The sequence below is a fragment of the Pseudoliparis swirei genome, chromosome 15 (assembly GCF_029220125.1).
Source record: "Pseudoliparis swirei isolate HS2019 ecotype Mariana Trench chromosome 15, NWPU_hadal_v1, whole genome shotgun sequence".
NCBI classification, from domain to species: domain Eukaryota; kingdom Metazoa; phylum Chordata; class Actinopteri; order Perciformes; family Liparidae; genus Pseudoliparis; species Pseudoliparis swirei.
Window position 1 is genome coordinate 76490 of NC_079402.1, and position 26864 is coordinate 103353.

The 26864-nt window shown below is 42.7% G+C and overlaps 1 protein-coding gene across 1 annotated transcript; it reads left to right on the forward strand.

The window, feature by feature from the left end:
• Positions 1-26687, forward strand: naif1 (nuclear apoptosis inducing factor 1). The gene is made up of 5 exons (XM_056433107.1): positions 1-101; positions 1838-2597; positions 6616-6660; positions 14191-14754; positions 26608-26687. The coding sequence occupies exons 2-5, from the start codon at positions 2159-2161 to the stop codon at positions 26685-26687; spliced, it is 1128 nt and encodes a 375-aa protein (XP_056289082.1). The 5' UTR covers positions 1-101; positions 1838-2158.
• The last annotated feature ends 177 nt before the right edge of the window (positions 26688-26864 follow it).

The following is a 26864-nucleotide window of genomic DNA, read 5'->3' on the forward strand; positions in this document are numbered from 1 at the left end:
TAGATTTTAATTGCATTTAGAAGTTCTGTCATTCCTTTCTTTAGTTGTGTGTTTGTGGACATGTTGTTGTCACAGGCTGCGTCCTGAGGACCAGAGGCCGGGTCAGTCTATGGTCGTACTCACGTCTGTTTGTTCTTCATGTCCTCAGCGCTCCGCTACACATGTTGATAATGAATATACATGTTGATAATGAACATACATGTTGATAATGAACATACATGTTGATAATGAACATGTTGATAATGAACATGTTGATAATGAATATACATGTTGAGAATGAACATACATGTTGATAATGAACATACATGTTGATAATGAACATGTTGATAATGAATATACATGTTGATAATGAACATACATGTTGATAATGAACATGTTGATAATGAACATACATGTTGATAATGAACATGTTGATAATGAACATACATGTTGATAATGAACATACATGTTGATAATGAACATGTTGATAATGAATATACATGTTGAGAATGAACATACATGTTGATAATGAACATGTTGATCATGAACATACAATGTTGATAAAGAACATACATGTTGATAATGAACATACATGTTGATAATAAACATACATGTTGCTAAAGAACATACATGTTGATAATAAACATACATGTTGATAATGAATATACATGTTGATAATGAACATACATGTTGATAATGAACATGTTGATAATGAACATGTTGATAATGAACATACATGTTGATAATGAATATACATGTTGAGAATGAACATACATGTTGATAATGAACATGTTGATCATGAACATACAATGTTGATAAAGAACATACATGTTGATAATGAACATACATGTTGATAATAAACATACATGTTGCTAAAGAACATACATGTTGATAATAAACATACCTGTTGATAATGAATATACATGTTGATAAAGAACATACGTGTTGATAATAAACATACATGTTGATAATGAACATACATGTTGATAAAGAACATACATGTTGATAATTAATATGCATGTTGATAATAAACATACATGTTGATAAAGAACATACGTGTTGATAATAAACATACATGTTGAGAATGAACATACATGTTGAAAATGAACATGTTGATAATGAACATACATGTTGATAATGAACATGTTGATAATGAACATACATGTTGATACATGTTGATAATGAACATACATGTTGATACATGTTGATAATGAACATACATGTTGAGAATGAACATACATGTTGATAATGAACATGTTGATAATAACATACATGTTGATATGAACATACATGTTGATAATGAATATACATGTTGAGAATGAACATACATGTTGATAATGAACATGTTGATAATGAACATACATGTTGATAAAGAACATACATGTTGATAATGAACATACATGTTGATAATGAACATACAGATAATGAACATACATGTTGATATGAACATACATGTTGATAATGAACATACATGTTGATAATGAATATACATGTTGAGAATGAACATACATGTTGATAATGAACATACATGTTGATAAAGAACATACATGTTGATAATGAACATGTTGATAATGAACATACATGTTGATAATGAACATACATGTTGCTAAAGAACATACATGTTGCTAAAGAACATACATGTTGATAATAAACATACATGTTGATAATGAATATACATGTTGATAAAGAACATACGTGTTGATAATAAACATACATGTTGATAATGAACATACATGTTGATAAAGAACATACATGTTGATAAAGAACATACATGTTGAAAATGAACATACATGTTGATAATGAACATACATGTTGATAATGAACATACGTGTTTACCGTCTGTTCTTCTTCGCTACAGAAGAGTTCAAAAGAAACAAGAGAAAGAAGAAACGTCCCGCGGCGAAGAGGAGAGGCTTCTGGTTGTGATGAACGAGTGGATTCAGCTCCTTGAAGACTGACACGTGATTCAGCCAATAGCCACCGAGAGGAACACGTGACCGCGAGGCTTCCACCAATCGGCTGCAGTGGGCGGGGCTACCGTCCAGCTAACGTAAGCGTTGCTAGTAGGAAGAAGAAGCGGATTCTGGAAGCCATTACGCTGCGCACAGAAATTGAGTAAATCTACTATTTTGCGTACAATACGCACAATTACTTCCACAAAAGAGGAATTCCCGCAATAATGGCATCGATTGCGAAAAAGAGAAAAATGAATTTCTCGGAGCGCGAGGTGGAGATCATAGTGGAGGAGATCGAGAAGCAGAAGCACACTCTGGTGAACCACTTCAACGCGGGCGTCACGCACATGGCCAAGAACGGCGCGTGGCTGGACATCCTGAAGAAGGTCAACGCGGTCACCACCTGCCCGCGCGAGCTGCCCGAGGTCAAGAAGAAGTGGTCCGACATGAAGACCGAGGTCCGGCGCAAGGTGGCCCAGGCGCGCGCGGCCATCGAGGGCACGGCCACGGACTGCACCCCGGTGCCCGTGATCCTCACCGCCATGCAGCAGCGCATCTGCAACCTGCTGGGCGAGGCCACCATCATCAGCCTGCCGGCGGGGGACTCGGACCCCGAGCTCAGCCTCCCGGTGACCGTGACCACCACCGTCACTCTGGCGGAGAGTAAGTACCGCCGCGGCTCTCATGCTGCCGCGGGGGCGCCCCTAGACGAGGTTCCAGACCGGGGTCCTAGAGCGGGGACCCTGGTCCTGCAAAAGGGTCCTGGACCCTGGTCCTGCAGAAGGATCCCGGACCTGCAGAAGATGACGTGAACATGTGTTATTAAGACCAGGAGGAGAAGATGCTGCGTTACTTCCTGTAACTTCAAGACTTGATAGAACCAATGAGACCAGACTGCACACGCATGTTGATAAACATACATGTTGATAATGAACATACATGTTGATAATGAACATACATGTTGATAATGAACATACAAGTTGATAAAGAACATACATGTTAATAAAGAACATACATGTTGATAATGAACACACATGTTGAAAATGAATATACATGTTGATAAAGAACATACATGTTGATAAAGAACATACATGTTGATTATGAACATACATGTTGATAAAGAACATACATGTTGACAAAGAACATACATGTTGATAATGAACATACATGTTGATAAAGAACATACATGTTGACAAAGAACATACATGTTGATAATGAACATACATGTTGATAATGAATACACATGTTGATAATGAACATACATGTTGATAATGAACATACAAGTTGATAAAGAACATACATGTTGATAAAGAACATACATGTTGATAATGAACACACATGTTGAAAATGAATATACATGTTGATAAAGAACATACATGTTGATAATGAATATACATGTTGATACATGTTGATAATGAACATACATGTTGATAATGAATATACATGTTGAGAATGAACATACATGTTGATAATGAACATGTTGAGAATGAACATACATGTTGATAATGAACATACATGTTGATAATGAACATGTTGATAATGAACATACATGTTGATAATGAACATGTTGATAATGAACATACATGTTGATAATGAACATGTTGATAATGAACATACATGTTGATAATGAATATACATGTTGAGAATGAACATACATGTTGATAATGAACATGTTGATAATGAACATACATGTTGATAAAGAACATACATGTTGATAATGAACATACATGTTGATAATGAACATGTTGATAATGAACATACATGTTGATAATGAACATACATGTTGATATGAACATACATGTTGATAATGAATATACATGTTGATAATGAACATGTTGATAATGAACATGTTGATAAAGAACATACATGTTGATAATGAACATACATGTTGATAATGAACATGTTGATAATGAACATACATGTTGATAATGAACATACATGTTGATATGAACATACATGTTATGAACATACATGTTGATAATGAACATGTTGATAATGAACATACATGTTGATATGAACATACATGTTGATAATGAACATACATGTTGATATGAACATACATGTTGATAATGAACATACATGTTGATAATGAATATACATGTTGATACATGTTGATAATGAACATACATGTTGATAATGAACATACATGTTGATAATGAACATACGATGTTGATAATGAACATACATGTTGATAATGAACATACATGTTGATAATGAACATGTTAATGAACATACATGTTGATATGAACATACATGTTGATAATGAACATACATGTTGATATGAACATACATGTTGATAATGAACATACATGTTGATAATGAATATACATGTTGAGAATGAACATACATGTTGATAATGAACATACATGTTGATAAAGAACATACATGTTGATAAAGAACATACATGTTGATAATGAACATACATGTTGATAATGAACATGTTGATAATGAACATACATGTTGATAATGAACATACATGTTGATAATGAACATGTTGATAATGAACATACATGTTGATAATGAACATACATGTTGATATGAACATACATGTTGATAATGAACATGTTGATAATGAACATACATGTTGATAATGAACATACATGTTGATAATGAACATGTTGATAATAACATACATGTTGATATGAACATACATGTTGATAATGAACATACATGTTGATAATGAATATACATGTTGAGAATGAACATACATGTTGATAATGAACATACATGTTGATAATGAACATGTTGATAATGAACATACATGTTGATATGAACATACATGTTGATAATGAACATACATGTTGATAATGAACATACATGTTGATATGAACATACATGTTGATAATGAATATACATGTTGAGAATGAACATACATGTTGATAATGAACATGTTGATAATGAACATACATGTTGATAAAGAACATACATGTTGATAAAGAACATACATGTTGATGATGAACATGTTGATAATGAACATGTTGATCATCAACATACATGTTGATAATGAACATGTTGATAATGAACATACATGTTGATAATGAACATACATGTTGATATGAACATACATGTTGATAATGAACATGTTGATAATGAACATACATGTTGATATGAACATACATGTTGATAATGAACATACATGTTGATATGAACATACATGTTGATAATGAACATACATGTTGATAATGAATATACATGTTGATAATGAACATACATGTTGATAATGAATATACATGTTGAGAATGAACATACATGTTGATAATGAACATGTTGATAATGAACATACGATGTTGATAATGAACATACATGTTGATAATGAACATACATGTTGATAATGAACATACATGTTGATAATGAACATGTTGTTAATGAACATACATGTTGATAATGAACATACATGTTGATATGAACATACATGTTGATAATGAACATACATGTTGATAATGAATATACATGTTGAGAATGAACATACATGTTGATAATGAATATACATGTTGATAAAGAACATACATGTTGATAAAGAACATACATGTTGATAATTAACATACATGTTGATATGAACATACATGTTGATAATGAACATGTTGATAATGAACATACATGTTGATAATGAACATACATGTTGATAATGAACATGTTGATAATGAACATACATGTTGATAAAGAACATACATGTTGATAATGAACATGTTGATAATGAACATGTTGATCATGAACATACATGTTGATAATGAACATGTTGATAATGAACATGTTGATAATGAACATACATGTTGATAATGAACATGTTGATAATGAACATACATGTTGATAATGAACATACATGTTGATAATGAACATACATGTTGATAATGAATATACATGTTGATAATGAACATACATGTTGATAATGAATATACATGTTGAGAATGAACATACATGTTGATAATGAACATGTTGATAATGAACATACGATGTTGATAATGAACATACATGTTGATAATGAACATACATGTTGATAATGAACATGTTAATGAACATACATGTTGATAATGAACATACATGTTGATATGAACATACATGTTGATAATGAACATACATGTTGATAATGAATATACATGTTGAGAATGAACATACATGTTAATAATGAACATACATGTTGATAAAGAACATACATGTTGATAAAGAACATACATGTTGATAATGAACATACATGTTGATATGAACATACATGTTGATAATGAACATGTTGATAATGAACATACATGTTGATAATGAACATGTTGATAATGAACATACATGTTGATAATGAACATACATGTTGATAATGAACATACATGTTGATATGAACATACATGTTGATAATGAACATGTTGATAATGAACATACATGTTGATATGAACATACATGTTGATAATGAACATGTTGATAATGAACATACATGTTGATACATGTTGATAATGAACATACATGTTGATAATGAATATACATGTTGAGAATGAACATACATGTTGATAATGAACATACATGTTGATAATGAACATACATGTTGATAATGAACATGTTGATAATAACATACATGTTGATATGAACATACATGTTGATAATGAACATGTTGATAATGAACATACATGTTGATAAAGAACATACATGTTGATAATGAACATACATGTTGATATGAACATACATGTTGATGCTCTTGCAGCTCTGCCAGGCGGCTCCGTGTGTGAGGAGGTGAAGCCGGCCAATGGTAAGCCCTCGTCTCCATGACGTCACTCGCAGCTCCACACGGAGAGATGAGGAGCACAGCCAGGGTTAGCGTTAACCAGGGTTAAGGTTAACCAGGGTTAGCGTTAACCAGGGTTAAGGTTAGGGTTAGCCAGGGTTAGGGTTAACCAGGGTTAAGGTTAGTGTTAGCCAGGGTGAGGGTTAGCCAGGGTTAGTGTTAGCCAGGGTTAGGGTTAACCAGGGTTAGGGTTAACCAGGGTTAAGGTTTGGGTTAGTGTTAGCCAGGGTTAGCCAGCGTCAATGTAGCTAGCGCTCCTCTCCTGTGGGCGTGGCCCAGCAGGCAGCGGTCTCATGTTCTCCTGTCTCATGTTCTCCTGTCTCATGCTCTCCTGTCTCATGCTCTCCTGTCTCATGTTCTCCTGTCTCATGTTCTCCTGTCTCATGCTCTCCTGTCTCATGGTCTCATGTTTCATGCTCTCCTGTCTCATGTTCTCCTGTCTCATGCTCTCATGTCTCATGTTCTCATGTCTCATGTTCTCCTGTCTCATGCTCTCCTGTCTCATGTTCTCATGTTCTCCTGTCCCATGTTCTCCTGTCTCATGTTCTCCTGTCCTCATGTCTCATGTTCTCCTGTCTCATGCTCTCCTGTCTCATGTTCTCCTGTCTCATGCTCTCATGTCTCATGTCCTCCTGTCTCATGTTCTCCTGTCTCATGCTCTCATGTTCTCATGTCTCATGTCCTCCTGTCTCATGCTCTCCTGTCTCATGCTCTCATGTCTCATGTTCTGTCTCATGTTCTCCTGTCTCATGCTCTCATGTTCTCCTGTCTCATGCTCTCATGTTCTCCTGTCTCATGCTCTCCTGTCTCATGTTCTCCTGTCCTCATGTCTCATGTTCTCCTGTCTCATGCTCTCCTGTCTCATGTTCTCCTGTCTCATGTTCTCCTGTCTCGTGCTCTCCTGTCTCATGCTCTCATGTCTCATGCTCTCCTGTCTCATGTTCTCCTGTCTCATGCTCTCCTGTCTCATGTTCTCCTGTCTCATGTTCTCCTGTCTCATGCTCTCATGTTCTCATGTTCTCCTGTCTCATGCTCTCATGTTCTCATGTTCTCCTGTCTCATGCTCTCCTGTCTCATGTTCTCCTGTCTCATGCTCTCATGTCTCATGCTCTCCTGTCTCATGTTCTCCTGTCTCATGCTCTCCTGTCTCATGTTCTCATGTCTCATGTTCTCCTGTCTCATGCTCTCCTGTCTCATGCTCTCATGTTCTCCTGTCTCATGCTCTCCTGTCCCATGTTCTCCTGTCTCATGCTCTCCTGTCTCATGTTCTCCTGTCCTCATGTCTCATGTTCTCCTGTCTCATGTTCTCCTGTCTCATGCTCTCATGTTCTCCTGTCTCATGTTCTCCTGTCTCATGCTCTCCTGTCCCATGTTCTCCTGTCTCATGCTCTCCTGTCCTCATGTCTCATGTTCTCCTGTCTCATGTTCTCCTGTCTCATGCTCTCATGTTCTCCTGTCTCATGTTCTCCTGTCTCATGTTCTCCTGTCCTCATGTCTCATGTTCTCCTGTCTCATGCTCTCCTGTCTCATGTTCTCCTGTCTCATGTTCTCCTGTCTCATGCTCTCCTGTCTCATGCTCTCATGTCTCATGGCTCATGCTCTCCTGTCTCATGTTCTCCTGTCTCATGCTCTCCTGTCTCATGTTCTCCTGTCTCATGTTCTCCTGTCTCATGCTCTCATGTTCTCATGTTCTCCTGTCTCATGCTCTCATGTTCTCATGTTCTCCTGTCTCATGCTCTCCTGTCTCATGTTCTCCTGTCTCATGCTCTCATGCTCTCCTGTCTCATGTTCTCCTGTCTCATGCTCTCCTGTCTCATGTTCTCATGTCTCATGTTCTCCTGTCTCATGCTCTCCTGTCTCATGTTCTCCTGTCTCATGCTCTCCTGTCCCATGTTCTCCTGTCTCATGCTCTCATGTCTCATGTTCTCCTGTCCTCATGTCTCATGTTCTCCTGTCTCATGTTCTCCTGTCTCATGCTCTCATGTTCTCCTGTCTCATGTCCTCCTGTCTCATGTTCTCATGTCTCATGTTCTCCTGTCTCATGCTCTCATGTTCTCCTGTCCCATGTTCTCCTGTCTCATGTTCTCATGTTCTCCTGTCTCATGCTCCTGTCTCATGTTCTCCTGTCCTCATGTCTCATGTTCTCCTGTTCTCCTGTCTCATGCTCTCCTGTCTCATGTTCTCCTGTCTCATGTTCTCCTGTCTCATTCTGTCCTGTCTCATGCTCTCCTGTCTCATGCTCTCCTGTTTCATGCTCTCCTGTCTCATGTTCTCCTGTCCTCATGTCTCATGTTCTCCTGTCTCATGCTCTCCTGTCTCATGTTCTCCTGTCCTCATGTCTCATGTTCTCCTGTCTCATGTTCTCCTGTCTCATGCTCGCCTGTCTCATGCTCTCCTGTCTCATGTTCTCCTGTCTCATGCTCTCCTGTCTCATGCTCTCCTGTCTCATGTTCTCCTGTCTCATGTTCTCCTGTCCTCCTGTCTCATGTTCTCCTGTCTCATGCTCTCCTGTCTCATGTTCTCATGCTCTCATGTTCTCATGTCTCATGTCCTCCTGTCTCATGTTCTCATGTTCTCCTGTCTCATGCTCTCCTGTCTCATGTCTCATGTTCTGTCTCATGTTCTCCTGTCTCATGCTCTCATGTTCTCCTGTCTCATGCTCTCATGTTCTCCTGTCTCATGTTCTCCTGTCTCATGCTCTCCTGTCTCATGTTCTCCTGTCCTCATGTTCTCCTGTCTCATGCTCTCCTGTCTCATGTTCTCCTGTCTCATGCTCTCCTGTCTCATGCTCTCATGTTCTCCTGTCTCATGTTCTCCTGTCTCATGCTCTCCTGTCTCATGTTCTCCTGTCCTCATGTTCTCCTGTCTCATGCTCTCCTGTCTCATGCTCTCCTGTCTCATGTTCTCCTGTCTCATGCTCTCCTGTCTCATGTTCTCCTGTCTCATGTTCTCCTGTCTCATGCTCTCATGTTCTCATGTCTCATGCTCTCCTGTCTCATGTTCTCCTGTCTCATGCTCTCCTGTCTCATATTCTCATGTCTCATGTTCTCCTGTCTCATGTTCTCATGTTCTCCTGTCTCATGCTCTCCTGTCCCATGTTCTCCTGTCTCATGCTCTCCTGTCTCATGTTCTCATGTCTCATGTTCTCCTGTCTCATGTTCTCCTGTCTCATGCTCTCATGTTCTCCTGTCTCATGTCCTCCTGTCTCATGTTCTCATGTCTCATGTTCTCCTGTCTCATGCTCTCATGTTCTCCTGTCCCATGTTCTCATGTTCTCATGTTCTCATGTCTCATGTTCTCCTGTCTCATGCTCTCCTGTCTCATGTTCTCCTGTCTCATGTTGTCCTGTCTCATTCTGTCCTGTCTCATGCTCTCCTGTCTCATGTTCTCCTGTCTCATGCTCTCATGTTTCATGCTCTCCTGTCTCATGCTCTCCTGTCTCATGCTCTCCTGTCTCATGTTCTCCTGTCCTCATGTCTCATGCTCTCCTGTCTCATGTTCTCCTGTCCTCATGTCTCATGTTCTCCTGTCTCATGCTCGCCTGTCTCATGCTCTCCTGTCTCATGTTCTCCTGTCTCATGCTCTCCTGTCTCATGTTCTCCTGTCTCATGTTCTCCTGTCCTCCTGTCTCATGTTCTCCTGTCTCATGCTCTCCTGTCTCATGCTCTCCTGTCTCATGCTCTCCTGTCTCATGTTCTCCTGTCTCATTCTCCTGTCTCATGCTCTCCTGTCTCATGCTCTCCTGTCTCATGTTCTCCTTTCTCATGCTCTCCTGTCTCATGCTCTCCTGTCTCATGTTCTCCTGTCTCATGTTCTCCTGTCTCATGTCTCATGTTCTCCTGTCTCATGTTCTCCTGTCTCATGCTCTCCTGTCCTCCTGTTCTCCTGTCTCATGCTATACTGTCTCATGTTCTCCTTTCTCATGACTCATGTTCTCCTGTCTCATATCTCCTGTCTCATGTTCTCCTGCTCTCCTGTCTCATGTTCTCCTGTCTCATGTTCTCCTGTCTCATGTTCTCCTGTCTCATGCTCTCATGTTCTCCTGTCTCATGCTCTCCTGTCTCATGCTCTCATGTCTCATGCTCTCCTGTCTCATGTTCTCCTGTCTCATGCTCTCCTGTCTCATGCTCTCCTGTCTCATGCTCTCATGTTCTCCTGTCTCATGCTCTCATGTTCTCCTGTCTCATGTTCTCCTGTCTCATGTTCTCCTGTCTCATGCTCTCCTGTCTCATGCTCTCCTGTCTCATGTTCTCCTGTCTCATGCTCTCCTGTCTCATGTTCTCCTGTCTCATGCTCTCCTGTCTCATGTTCTCCTGTCTCATGCTCTCCTGTCTCATGTTCTCCTGTCTCATGCTCTCCTGTCTCATGTTCTCCTGTCCTCATGTCTCATGTTCTCCTGTCTCATGTTCTCCTGTCTCATGCTCTCATGTCCTGTCTCATGTTCTCCTGTCTCATGCTCTCCTGTCTCATGCTCTCATGTTCTCCTGTCTCATGCTCTCCTGTCCCATGTTCTCATGTTCTCCTGTCTCATGTTCTCATGTCTCATGTTCTCCTGTCTCATGTTCTCCTGTCTCATGCTCTCCTGTCTCATGTTCTCCTGTCTCATGCTCTCATGTTCTCCTGTCTCATGCTCTCCTGTCTCATGTTCTCCTGTCTCATGCTCTCCTGTCTCATTCTCTCCTGTCTCATGTTCTCCTGTCTCATGCTCTCCTGTCTCATGTTCTCCTGTCCTCATGTTCTCCTGTCCTCATGTCTCATGTTCTCCTGTCTCATGCTCTCCTGTCTCATGTTCTCCTGTCCTCCTGTCTCATGTTCTCCTGTCTCATGCTCTCCTGTCTCATGTTCTCCTGTCTCATGCTCTCCTGCTCTCCTGTCTCATGCTCTCCTGTCCTCCTGTCTCATGTTCTCCTGTCTCATGTTCTCCTGTCTCATGCTCTCCTGTCTCATGTTCTCCTGTCTCATGTTCTCCTGTCCTCATGTCTCATGTTCTCCTGTCTCATGTTCTCCTGTCTCATGTTCTCCTGCTCTCCTGTCTCATGTTCTCCTGTCTCATGTTCTCCTGTCTCATGCTCTCCTGTCTCATGTTCTCCTGTCTCATGTTCTCCTGTCTCATGCTCTCCTGTCTCATGCTCTCCTGTCTCATGCTCTCCTGTCTCATGTTCTCCTGTCTCATGCTCTCCTGTCTCATGTTCTCCTGTCTCATGCTCTCCTGTCTCATGTTCTCCTGTCTCATGCTCTCCTGTCCTCATGTCTCATGCTCTCCTGTCTCATGTTCTCCTGTCCTCATGTCTCATGTTCTCCTGTCTCATGTTCTCCTGTCCTCATGTCTCATGTTCTCCTGTCTCATGTTCTCCTGTCTCATGCTCTCCTGTCTCATGCTCTCCTGTCTCATGCTCTCCTGTCTCATGTTCTCCTGTCTCATGCTCTCCTGTCTCATGCTCTCCTGTCTCATGTTCTCCTGTCCTCATGTCTCATGTTCTCCTGTCCTCATGTCTCATGTTCTCCTGTCTCATGCTCTCCTGTCTCATGTTCTCCTGTCTCATGCTCTCATGTTCTCCTGTCTCATGCTCTCCTGTCTCATGTTCTCCTGTCTCATGCTCTCCTGTCTCATGTTCTCCTGTCTCATGCTCTCCTGTCTCATGTTCTCCTGTCTCATGTTCTCCTGTCTCATGCTCTCCTGTCTCATGTTCTCCTGTCTCATGTTCTCCTGTCCTCATGTCTCATGTTCTCCTGTCTCATGTTCTCCTGTCCTCATGTCTCATGTTCTCCTGTCTCATGTTCTCCTGTCTCATGTTCTCCTGTCTCATTCTCTCCTGTCTCATGCTCTCCTGTCTCATGTTCTCCTTTCTCATGCTCTCCTGTCTCATGTTCTCCTTTCTCATGCTCTCCTGTCTCATGTTCTCCTGTCTCATGTTCTCCTGTCTCATGTTCTCCTGTCTCATGCTCTCCTGTCTCATGTTCTCCTGTCTCATGCTCTCCTGTCCTCATGTCTCATGTTCTCCTGTCCTCATGTCTCATGCTCTCCTGTCTCATGTTCTCCTGTCCTCATGTCTCATGTTCTCCTGTCTGATGTTCTCCTGTCCTCATGTCTCATGTTCTCCTGTCTCATGTTCTCCTGCTCTCCTGTCTCATGTTCTCATGTCTCATGCTCTGCTGTCTCATGCTCTCCTGTCTCATGTTCTCCTGTCTCATGCTCTCCTGTCTCATGCTCTCCTGTCTCATGTTCTCCTGTCTCATGCTCTCCTGTCCTCATGTTCTCCTGTCCTCATGTCTCATGTTCTCCTGTCTCATGTTCTCCTGTCTCATGCTCTCCTGTCTCATGTTCTCCTGTCTCATGCTCTCCTGCTCTCCTGTCTCATGTTCTCCTGTCTCATGCTCTCCTGTCCTCCTGTCTCATGTTCTCCTGTCTCATGCTCTCCTGTCTCATGTTCTCCTGTCTCATGTTCTCCTGTCTCATGTTCTCCTGTCTCATGTTCTCCTGCTCTCCTGTCTCATGTTCTCCTGTCTCATGTTCTCCTGTCTCATGCTCTCCTGTCTCATGTTCTCCTGTCTCATGTTCTCCTGTCTCATGTTCTCCTGTCTCATGCTCTCCTGTCTCATGTTCTCCTGTCTCATGTTCTCCTGTCCTCATGTCTCATGTTCTCCTGTCTCATGTTCTCCTGTCTCATGCTCTCCTGTCTCATGTTCTCCTGTCTCATGTTCTCCTGTCTCATTCTCTCCTGTCTCATGCTCTCCTGTCTCATGCTCTCCTGTCTCATGTTCTCCTTTCTCATGCTCTCCTGTCTCATGTTCTCCTTTCTCATGCTCTCCTGTCTCATGTTCTCCTGTCTCATGCTCTCCTGTCTCATGTTCTCCTGTCTCATGCTCTCCTGTCCTCCTGTCCTCATGTCTCATGCTCTCCTGTCTCATGTTCTCCTGTCCTCATGTCTCATGTTCTCCTGTCTCATGTTCTCCTGTCTGATGTTCTCCTGTCCTCATGTCTCATGTTCTCCTGTCTCATGTTCTCCTGCTCTCCTGTCTCATGTTCTCATGTCTCATGCTCTGCTGTCTCATGCTCTCCTGTCTCATGTTCTCCTGTCTCATGCTCTCCTGTCTCATGTTCTCCTTTCTCATGCTCTCCTGTCTCATGTTCTCCTGTCTCATGTTCTCCTGTCTCATGCTCTCCTGTCCTCATGTTCTCCTGTCCTCATGTCTCATGTTCTCCTGTCTCATGTTCTCCTCTCTCATGTTCTCCTGTCCTCATGTCTCATGTTCTCCTGTCCTCATGTCTCATGTTCTCCTGTCTCATGTTCTCCTGTCTCATGCTCTCCTGTCCTCATGTCTCATGTTCTCCTGTCTCATGCGCTCCTGTCTCATGTTCTCATGTCTCATGTTCTCCTGTCTCATGTTCTCCTGTCCTCATGTTCTCCTGTCTCATGTCTCATGTTCTCCTGTCCTCATGTCTCATGTTCTCCTGTCCTCATGTTCTCCTGTCTCATGTTCTCCTGTCTCCAGCAGAAACCACCTATCACACGCTGGAGGATGGTGGCGTGGTGGAGTACTGCACCACCACCGTCAGCGACTCCGCCCCCTCCGTGGCGGCGGCCGTCGAGGCCCCGGCGGAGATGCTGGCGTCCTCCTCGGCGTCGCCCCCCCCCCCTCAGGCCAAGCCTCAGGAGCTGAAGAGCCGCATCGCCCTGAACTCGGCCCGCCTGCTGCAGGAGCAGCGCGTCACCAACGTGCACATCCGGCAGATCGCCCAGCACCTGGAGGGCCAGAACGAGCTGCTGCTCCTGATGCGGCGCTCCCAGGAGGCGCAGGCCTTCGCCCAGGAGCGCCAGGCCCAGGCCCTGGAGGGCACCCAGGCCGCCCTGTTGGCCCTGGTCCAGATGCTCAGGCCGGCACTCAAAGACCTGCGCAAGTTCCTCCAGAGCGGCACCGAGGGGACAGGAGCCGAGGGGACAGGAGCCGAGAGGACAGGAGCCGAGAGGACAGGAGCCGAGGGGACAGGAGCCGAGAGGACAGGAGCCGAGGGGACAGGAGCCGAGAGGACAGGAGCCGAGGGGACAGGGCCGAGGGGCAGGGGGACAGGGCCGAGGGGGCCGAGCCGAGGACAGGGCCAGAGACAGGGCCGAGGACAGGGCCGAGGAGGACAGGGCCGAGGGACAGGGCCGAGACAGGGCCGAGACAGGGCCGGATGGGCAGGGGACAGGGCGCCGAGGACAGGGCCGGAGCAGGGCCGAGGACAGGGCAGGGACAGGGCCGGGACAGGGCCGAGGACAGGGCCGGACAGGGCCGAGAGGACAGGGCCGAGGGACAGGGCCGAGGACAGGGCCGGACAGGGCCGAGGACAGGAGCCGAGGCCGAGACAGGGCCGAGGACAGGAGGAGGCGGGGGAAAACACCTCCTCCACTGTCATAGACTGGGGGGGGGGTGGGCTGAGGAGCCCCAAGAGACTGAGTGTGTGTGTGTGTGTGTGCAGAATTTTACTTGTTTTATAATTCACAAAAACAGTGAAAAAGTTGTTTAAAAATATTTTTTTACTTTTCACCGTCAGCAGCGAGTTTAAGTTATTTAATACAATGTATTTAATATTGAAATAAAGTTGCATTTAATTCTTAGCTCAAGCCATCCTGCAGTTTACCAAGAAGGAGGAGGAGAAGAACAAGAGGAAGGAGAAGAAGAAGAAGAAGGAGGAGGAGGAGGAGAAGAAGGAGGAGGAGAAGGAAGGAGAAGGAGGAAGAGAAGAAGAAGGAGAAGGAAGAGAAGGAGAAGAAGCAGCTCAGACACCAGGAGCTCCTGTATTTAGGATCAGAAGGAATGAAACAAATGTGTTGACATGTTGACACATTGACATGTTGACACATTGACGTGTAGACACATTGACATATTGACACGCTGACATATTGACACGCTGACGTGTTGACACATTGACGTGTAGACACATTGACATGTTGACATATTGACACGCTGACATATTAACACGTTGACACATTGACATGTTGACACATTGACACGCTGACATGTTGACACATTGACACGCTGACGTGTTGACACATTGACGTGTAGACACATTGACATGTTGATACATTGACATGTTGACACATTGACATGTTGACACGCTGACACATTGACATGTTGACACGCTGACATATTGACACATTGACATGTTGACACATTGACATGTTTACACATTGACACGCTGACATGTTGACACATTGACGTGTAGACATGTTGACACATTGACATGTTGACACATTGACACGCTGACATGTTGACACATTGACGTGTAGACATGTTGACACATTGACATGTTGACATGTTGACACATTGACATGTTGACACATTGACGTGTAGACATGTTGACACATTGACATGTTGACACATTGACGTGTAGACATGTTGACACATTGACATGTTGACACATTGACGTGTAGACATATTGACATGTTGACACATTGACATGTTGACACGCTGACGTGTTGACACATTGACGTGTAGACATGTTGACACATTGACATGTTGACACATTGACACGCTGACATGTTGACACATTGACGTGTTGACACATTGACATGTTGACACGCTGACATGTTGACACATTGACATGTTTACACGTTGACGTGTAGACACATTGACACGCTGACGTGTAGACACATTGACACGCTGACATGTTGACACATTGACGTGTAGACATGTTGACACATTGACATGTTGACACATTGACGTGTTGACACATTGACGTGTAGACATGTTGACACATTGACATGTTGACACATTGACATGTTGACACATTGACGTGTAGACATGTTGACACATTGACATGTTGACACGCTGACGTGTTGACACATTGACGTGTTGACACATTGACATGTTGACACATTGACATGTTTACACATTGACACGCTGACATGTTGACACATTGACACGCTGACGTGTAGACACATTGACACGCTGACATGTTGACACATTGACACGCTGACATGTTGACACATTGACATGTTGACACATTGACGTGTAGACATGTTGACATGTTGACACATTGACGTGTAGACATGTTGACACATTGACGTGTTGACATGTTGACACATTGACGTGTAGACATGTTGACACGTTGACATGTTGACACGCTGACGTGTTGACACATTGACGTGTTGACATGTTGACACATTGACGTGTAGACATGTTGACACATTGACGTGTAGACACATTGACATGTTGACACATTGACGTGTAGACATGTTGACACATTGACATGTTGACACATTGACGTGTAGACATATTGACATGTTGACACGCTGACGTGTTGACATTGACATGTTGACACATTGACATGTTGACACATTGACGTGTAGACATATTGACATGTTGACACATTGACACGCTGACGTGTTGACACATTGACGTGTAGACATGTTGACACGCTGACGTGTTGACACATTGACACGCTGACATGTTGACACATTGACGTGTAGACATGTTGACACATTGACGTGTAGACATATTGACATGTTGACACGCTGACGTGTTGACACATTGACGTGTTGACATATTGACATGTTGACACATTGACGTGTTGACACATTGGCGTGTGACATGTTGACACGACATGTTGACACATTGACGTGTAGACACATTGACATGTTGACACATTGACGTGTAGACATGTTGACACATTGACATGTTGACACGCTGACGTGTTGACACATTGACGTGTAGACATGTTGACACATTGACGTGTAGACATGTTGACACATTGACATGTTGACACATTGACATGTTTACACATTGACACGCTGACATGTTGACACATTGACGTGTAGACATATTGACATGTTGACACATTGACATGTTGACACGCTGACGTGTTGACACATTGACGTGTAGACATGTTGACATGTTGACACATTGACGTGTTGACACATTGACGTGTAGACATGTTGACACATTGACGTGTTGACATGTTGACACATTGACGTGTAGACATGTTGACACATTGACGTGTAGACATGTTGACACATTGACGTGTAGACATGTTGACACATTGACGTGTAGACATATTGACATGTTGACACGCTGACGTGTTGACACATTGACATGTTGACACATTGACATGTTGACACATTGACACGTAGACATGTTGACACATTGACGTGTAGACACATTGACATGTTGACACGCTGTGTTGACACATTGACATGTTGACACGCTGACATGTTGACACATTGACGTGTAGACATGTTGACACATTGACGTGTAGACATGTTGACACATTGACATGTTGACACATGACATGACGTGTTGACACATTGGCGATGTAGACATGTTGACACATTGACGGTAGACATGTTGACACATTGACACATTGACATGTTGACACATTGGCGTGTAGACATGTTGACACATTGTCGTGACGTTGACACATTGACATGTTGACACATTGACATGTTGACATGTTGACACATTGACGTGTAGACATATTGACATTGACATGTTGACACGCTGACGTGTTGACACATTGACGTGTAGACATGTTGACACATTGACGTGTAGACATGTTGACACATTGACGTGTAGACACATTGACATGTTGACACATTGACATGTTGACACGCTGACGTGTTGACACATTGACGTGTAGACATGTTGACACATTGACGTGTTGACACATTGACGTGTAGACATGTTGACACATTGACATGTTGACACGCTGACGTGTTGACACATTGACGTGTAGACATGTTGACATGTTGACACATTGACGTGTAGACATATTGACATGTTGACACATTGACATGTTGACACGCTGACGTGTTGACACATTGACGTGTAGACATGTTGACACATTGACGTGACATGTTGACACATTGACATGTTGACACATTGACGTGTAGACATGTTGACACATTGACATGTTGACACATTGACACGCTGACATGTTGACACATTGACGTGTTGACACGCTGACATGTTGACACATTGACACGCTGACGTGTAGACACATTGACACGCTGACGTGTAGACACATTGACACGCTGACATGTTGACACATTGACGTGTAGACATTGACATGTTGATACATTGACATGTTGACACATTGACATGTTGACACGCTGACATATTGACACATTGACATGTTGACACATTGACATGTTTACACATTGACACGCTGACATGTTGACACATTGACGTGTAGACATATTGACATGTTGACACGCTGACGTGTTGACACATTGACGTGTAGACATGTTGACACATTGACGTGTAGACATGTTGACACATTGACATGTTGACACATTGACACGCTGACATGTTGACACATTGACGTGTAGACATATTGACATGTTGACATGTTGACACATTGACATGTTGACACATTGACGTGTAGACATGTTGACACATTGACGTGTTGACATGTTGACACATTGACGTGTTGACATGTTGACACATTGACGTGTAGACATGTTGACACATTGACGTGTAGACATGTTGACACGCTGACGTGTTGACACAATGACATGTTGACACATTGACGTGTAGACATGTTGACACATTGACATGTTGACACGCTGACGTGTTGACACATTGACGTGTAGACATGTTGACACATTGACGTGTAGACATGTTGACACGTTGACGTGTTGACATGTTGACGTGTTGACATGTTGACACATTGACGTGTAGACATATTGACATGTTGACACATTGACATGTTGACACATTGACGTGTAGACATGTTGACACATTGACGTGTTGACATGTTGACACATTGACATGTTGACACATTGACATGTTGACACATTGACGTGTAGACATTGACATGTTGACACATTGACGTGTTGACATTGACATGTTGACACATTGACATGTTGACACATTGACGTGTTGACATGTTGACACATTGACGTGTAGACATGTTGACACATTGACATGTTGACATGTTGACACATTGACATGTTGACACATTGACGTGTAGACATGTTGACACATTGACATGTTGACACGCTGACGTGTTGACACATTGACGTGTTGACACGTTGACACATTGACATGTTGACACATTGACATGTTTACACATTGACACGCTGACATGTTGACACATTGACGTGTAGACATGTTGACACATTGACATGTTGACACATTGACATGTTTACACATTGACACGCTGACATGTTGACACATTGACGTGTAGACATGTTGACACATTGACATGTTGACACATTGACGTGTAGACATATTGACATGTTGACACATTGACACGCTGACGTGTTGACACATTGACGTGTAGACATGTTGACACATTGACGTGTAGACATGTTGACACATTGACGTGTAGACATGTTGACACATTGACATGTTGACACATTGACGTGTAGACATGTTGACACATTGACATGTTGACACATTGACATGTTGACACATTGACACGCTGACATGTTGACACATTGACATGTTGACATGTTGACACATTGACGATGTTGACATGTTGACACATTGACACATTGACATGTTGACACATTGACATGTTGACACATTGACATGTTGACACATTGACGTGTAGACATGTTGACACATTGACGTGTAGACATATTGACATGTTGACACATTGACATGTTGACACGCTGACGTGTTGACACATTGACGTGTAGACATGTTGACACATTGACATGTTGACACTGACATGTTGACACATTGACGTGTAGACATATTGACATGTTGACATGTTGACACGCTGACGTGTTGACACATTGACGTGTAGACATGTTGACATGTTGACACATTGACGTGTAGACATGTTGACACATTGACGTGTAGACATGTTGACACATTGACGTGTAGACATGTTGACACATTGACGTGTAGACATGTTGACACATTGACGTGTAGACACATTGACACGCTGACATGTTGACACGCTGACATGTTGACACATTGACGTGTTGACATGTTGACACATTGACGTGTTGACATGTTGACACATTGACGTGTAGACATGTTGACACGTTGACATGTTGACACGCTGACGTGTTGACACATTGACATGTTGACAACGTGTTGACACATTGACGTGTAGACATGTTGACACATTGACATGTTGACACATTGACACGCTGACATGTTGACACATTGACGTGTAGACATGTTGACACATTGACATGTTGACACGCTGACGTGTTGACACATTGACGTGTAGACATGTTGACACATTGACGTGTTGACATGTTGACACATTGACATGTTGACACATTGACGTGTAGACATGTTGACACATTGACATGTTGACACATTGACGTGTAGACATGTTGACACATTGACGTGTAGACATGTTGACACATTGACATGTTGACACATTGACGTGTAGACATGTTGACACATTGACATGTTGACATGTTGACACATTGACATGTTGACACGCTGACATGTTGACACATTGACGTGTAGACATGTTGACACATTGACGTGTAGACATGTTGACACATTGACATGTTGACACATTGACGTGTAGACATGTTGACACATTGACATGTTGACACGCTGACGTGTTGACACATTGACGTGTTGACACATTGACATGTTGACACATTGACATGTTTACACATTGACACGCTTACACATTGACACATTGACATGTTGACACGCTGACGTGTTGACACATTGACGTGTAGACATGTTGACACATTGACATGTTGACACATTGACATGACACGCTGACATGTTGACACATTGACGTGTTGACACATTGACATGTTGACACGCTGACATGTTGACACATTGACACGCTGACGTGTTGACACATTGACGTGTTGACATGTTGACACATTGACGTGTAGACATGTTGATACATTGACATGTTGACACATTGACATGTTGACACGCTGACATATTGACACATTGACATGTTGACACATTGACATGTTGACACGCTGACGTGTTGACACATTGACGTGTAGACATGTTGACATGTTGACACATTGACGTGTAGACATATTGACATGTTGACACATTGACATGTTGACACGCTGACATGTTGACACATTGACGTGTAGACACATTGACATGTTGACACATTGACGTGTAGACATGTTGACATGTTGACACGCTGACGTGTTGACACATTGACGTGTAGACATGTTGACACATTGACGTGTTGACACATTGACATGTTGACACATTGACATGTTGACACATTGATGTATTGACATGTTGACACATTGACGTGTAGACATATTGACATGTTGACACATTGACACGCTGACGTGTTGACACATTGACGTGTAGACATGTTGACACATTGACATGTTGACATGTTGACACATTGACGTGTTGACACATTGACATGTTGACACGCTGACATGTTTACACGTTGACACGCTGACGTGTAGACACATTGACATGTTGACACGCTGACATGTTGACACATTGACGTGTAGACATATTGACATGTTGACACATTGACGTGTAGACATATTGACATGTTGACACATTGACGTGTAGACATGTTGACACATTGACGTGTAGACATGTTGACACGTTGACACATTGACGTGTTGACATGTTGACACATTGACATGTTGACACATTGACGTGTAGACATGTTGACACATTGACGTGTTGACATGTTGACACATTGATGTTGACGTATTGACACGACATGTTGACATGTTGACACATTGACGTGTTGACACATTGACATGTTGACACGCTGACGTGTTGACACATTGACGTGTAGACATGTTGACACATTGACGTGTTGACACATTGACGTGTAGACATGTTGACACATGTTGACATGTTGACACATTGACGTGTTGACACATTGACGTGTAGACATGTTGACACATTGACATGTTGACACATTGACATGTTGACACATTGACACACTGACGTGTTGACACATTGACGTGTAGACATGTTGACACATTGACACGCTGATGTGTTGACACATTGACGTGTTGACACATTGACATGTTGACACATTGACGTGTAGACATGTTGACACATTGACGTGTAGACATGTTGACACATTGACGTGTAGACATGTTGACACATTGACGTGTAGACATGTTGACACATTGACATGTTGACACATTGACGTGTAGACATATTGACATGTTGACACATTGACATGTTGACACGCTGACGTGTTGACACATTGACGTGTAGACATGTTGACACATTGACGTGTAGACATGTTGACACATTGACGTGTAGACATGTTGACACATTGACATGTTGACATGTTGACACATTGACGTAGACATGTTGACACATTGACATGTTGACATGTTGACACATTGACGTGTAGACATGTTGACACATTGACATGTTGACGCTGACATGTTGACACATTGACGTGTTGACATGTTGACACATTGACGTGTTGACACATTGACGTGTTGACACGCTGACATGTTGACACATTGACGTGTTGACACATTGACGTGTAGACATGTTGACACATTGACGTGTAGACATGTTGACACATTGACATGTTGACACATTGACGTGTAGACATATTGACATGTTGACACATTGACATGTTGACATTGACATGTTGACACATTGACGTGTAGACATGTTGACACATTGACGTGTAGACATGTTGACATGTTGACACATTGACGTGTAGACATGTTGACACATTGACGTGTAGACATATTGACATGTTGACACATTGACATGTTGACATGTTGACACATTGACATGTTGACACGTTGACACATTGACGTGTAGACATGTTGACACATTGACGTGTAGACACATTGACATGTTGACACATTGACGTGTAGACATGTTGACACATTGACATGTTGACACATTGACGTGTAGACATGTTGACACATTGACATGTTGACACATTGACATGTTGACACATTGACGTGTAGACATGTTGACAACACATTGACATGTTGACACGCTGACGTGTTGACACATTGACGTGTAGACATGTTGACACATTGACGTGTAGACATGTTGACACATTGACGTGTAGACATGTTGACACATTGACGTGTAGACATGTTGACACATTGACATGTTGACACATTGACGTGTAGACATATTGACATGTTGACACATTGACACGCTGACGTGTTGACACATTGACGTGTAGACATGTTGACACATTGACATGTTGACACGCTGACGTGTTGACACATTGACGTGTAGACACATTGACATGTTGACACATTGACATGTTGACATGTTGACACATTGACATGTTGACACATTGACGTGTAGACATGTTGACACATTGACATGTTGACACATTGACGTGTAGACACATTGACATGTTGACACATTGACGTGTAGACATGTTGACACATTGACATGTTGACACGCTGACGTGTTGACACATTGACGTGTTGACATGTTGACACATTGACGTGTAGACATGTTGACACATTGACGTGTTGACACATTGACGTGTAGACATATTGACATGTTGACACATTGACACACTGACGTGTTGACACATTGACGTGTAGACATGTTGACACATTGACATGTTGACACATTGACGTGTTGACACATTGACGTGTAGACATGTTGACACATTGACATGTTGACACATTGACATGTTGACGTGACATGTTGACACGTGACATGTTGACATTGACGTGTTGACACATTGACATGTTGACATGTTGACACATTGACATGTTGACACATTGACGTGTAGACATGTTGACACATTGACGTGTTGACATGTTGACACATTGACGTGTAGACATGTTGACACATTGACGTGTAGACATGTTGACACGCTGACATGTTGACACATTGACGTGTAGACATGTTGACATGTTGACACATTGACATGTTGACACATTGACGTGTAGACATGTTGACACATTGACGTGTAGACATGTTGACACATTGACGTGTAGACATGTTGACACATTGACGTGTAGACACATTGACATGTTGACACATTGACGTGTAGACACATTGACATGTTGACACGCTGACATGTTGACACATTGACGTGTTGACACATTGACATGTTGACACGCTGACATGTTGACACATTGACGTGTAGACATGTTGACATTGACATGTTTACACATTGACGCGTTGACACGCTGACATGTTGACACATTGGCGATAGACATGTTGACACATTGACATGTTGACACATTGACGTGTAGACATGTTGACACATTGACGTGTAGACATGTTGACACATTGACATGTTGACACGCTGACGTGTTGACACATTGACGTGTAGACATGTTGACATGTTGACACATTGACGTGTAGACATGTTGACACATTGACGTGTTGACACATTGACATGTTTACACATTGACACGCTGACATGTTGACACATTGACGTGTAGACATGTTGACACATTGACGTGTAGACATGTTGACACATTGACGTGTAGACACATTGACATGTTGACACATTGACGTGTAGACATGTTGACATGTTGACATTGACATTGACACATTGACATGTTGACATGTTGACACATTGACGTGTTGACACATTGACGTTGACATTTGACATGTTGACACATTGGCGTGTTGACATGTTGACACATTGACGTGTTGACACATTGACATGTTGACATTGACATGTTGACGTGTAGACATGTTGACACATTGACGTGACATTGACATGTTGACACATTGACGATATGACATGTTGACACATTGACGTGTAGACATGTTGACACATTGACATGTTGACACATTGACATGTTGACACATTGACACGCTGACGTGTTGACACATTGACATGTTGACACGCTGACGTGTTGACACATTGACGTGTAGACATATTGACATGTTGACACATTGACATGTTGACACGCTGACGTGTTGACACATTGACGTGTAGACATGTTGACACATTGACATGTTGACACATTGACACGCTGACATGTTGACACATTGGCGATGTGAACATGTTGACACATTGGCGATGTAGACATTTTCCCCTTCGTTTTTCCCTTTCCATTCATGTTCCCTTTCTGTTTCCCCCCATTTCATGTTCTGTTCCCTTTTTTCCCCCCTTTTCCATTCCCCTTTATTTTTCCCCTTTTTTTCCCCCCTTTTTTGTTTTCCCTGCGTGTTCCTTTGTTTCCCCGTTACCCCCCCTTTTTTTTTTTTAAAAGTTCAGCTGCTTTGCCATTCGGTTTTTGTTCATTTCATTTTCTGTTCAATTTTCTGTTGTTTTCATTTCCCTCTGTTCCTTGCTGTCTTTGCCTTTCATGTTCCTTTCCCTGCTTTGCCATTTGTTCCCTGTTCCCAATTCCCTTCATGTTTTCCTTTCTTTTGCCAAAAGCGTCATGGCCCCTGCTTTGCCTTTTTCCCTTTTTTAAAAATTTCTGTTAAATTTTTCCCCCTGTTAAAGGCCCTGCCGGGTTTCTGTTCCATGTTCTGTTCATTTCATGTTCCTTTGTTTCTGTTACCTTGGTTTTGGCCCCCAGTTTGCCTTTCTTTGCCATTCAGTTTTCCAATTTCTTTTTCCCTTTTCATGTTTCCCTTTATTCTTTCATGTTTTTTACCTTTGTTAACCCTTCTTCATGTTGCCATTATGTTTCATTTTTTGGCGTTTGCCATTCCCGTTAAACATTTCCCCATTTCCCTTTTCATTTTTTTTTGCCCTTTTTTGCTTCTGTTGCCTTCATGTTCCCTTTTTGCCTTCTTAAAACCCTTTTCATGTTGAACCTTTCGGTAAAAAACATTTTCACAGGGGTGAGAAAGTTTCCCGGGGACACCGCGGGACCTTCGGGTTTTAAAGGCCGACGGGAGTTTTTTGGGGGTTAAAACATTTTTCCTTTCTGAGACAGGACAACATTTGCAATGGCCCGGGGGTTTCCCCGTTCCCCGGGCCCGGGGGCCCCCCCCTTTAGCCCGGCCCTTTTCCCTTCCAATTTTTCAGGCCCCCGCCCTGGCCCGTTTCCTTTCCCCCCCCAGCCGAAACCCCCAGCCGGGGGCCCAGGCCAGCAGGCAGGGGCGGGCCCTGGGGGCCAGGGGGCATGGGTTTTTTCCGCTAAATTTGCAGGCCCTTTTTTTTTGTGTTTTTTCCCCGCCCGCCCCCCCTTTTCCCCCCGGGAAGGGCCCCAAAAAAAAAGGGGGAAAAAAAGGGGGGGGGGAAAAAAAAGGGGGGAAAAAAAGGGGGGGGCCCCCGCTTGATTTTTAAAATTTTTTGCCCCTTTCCTTCATGTTCCTTT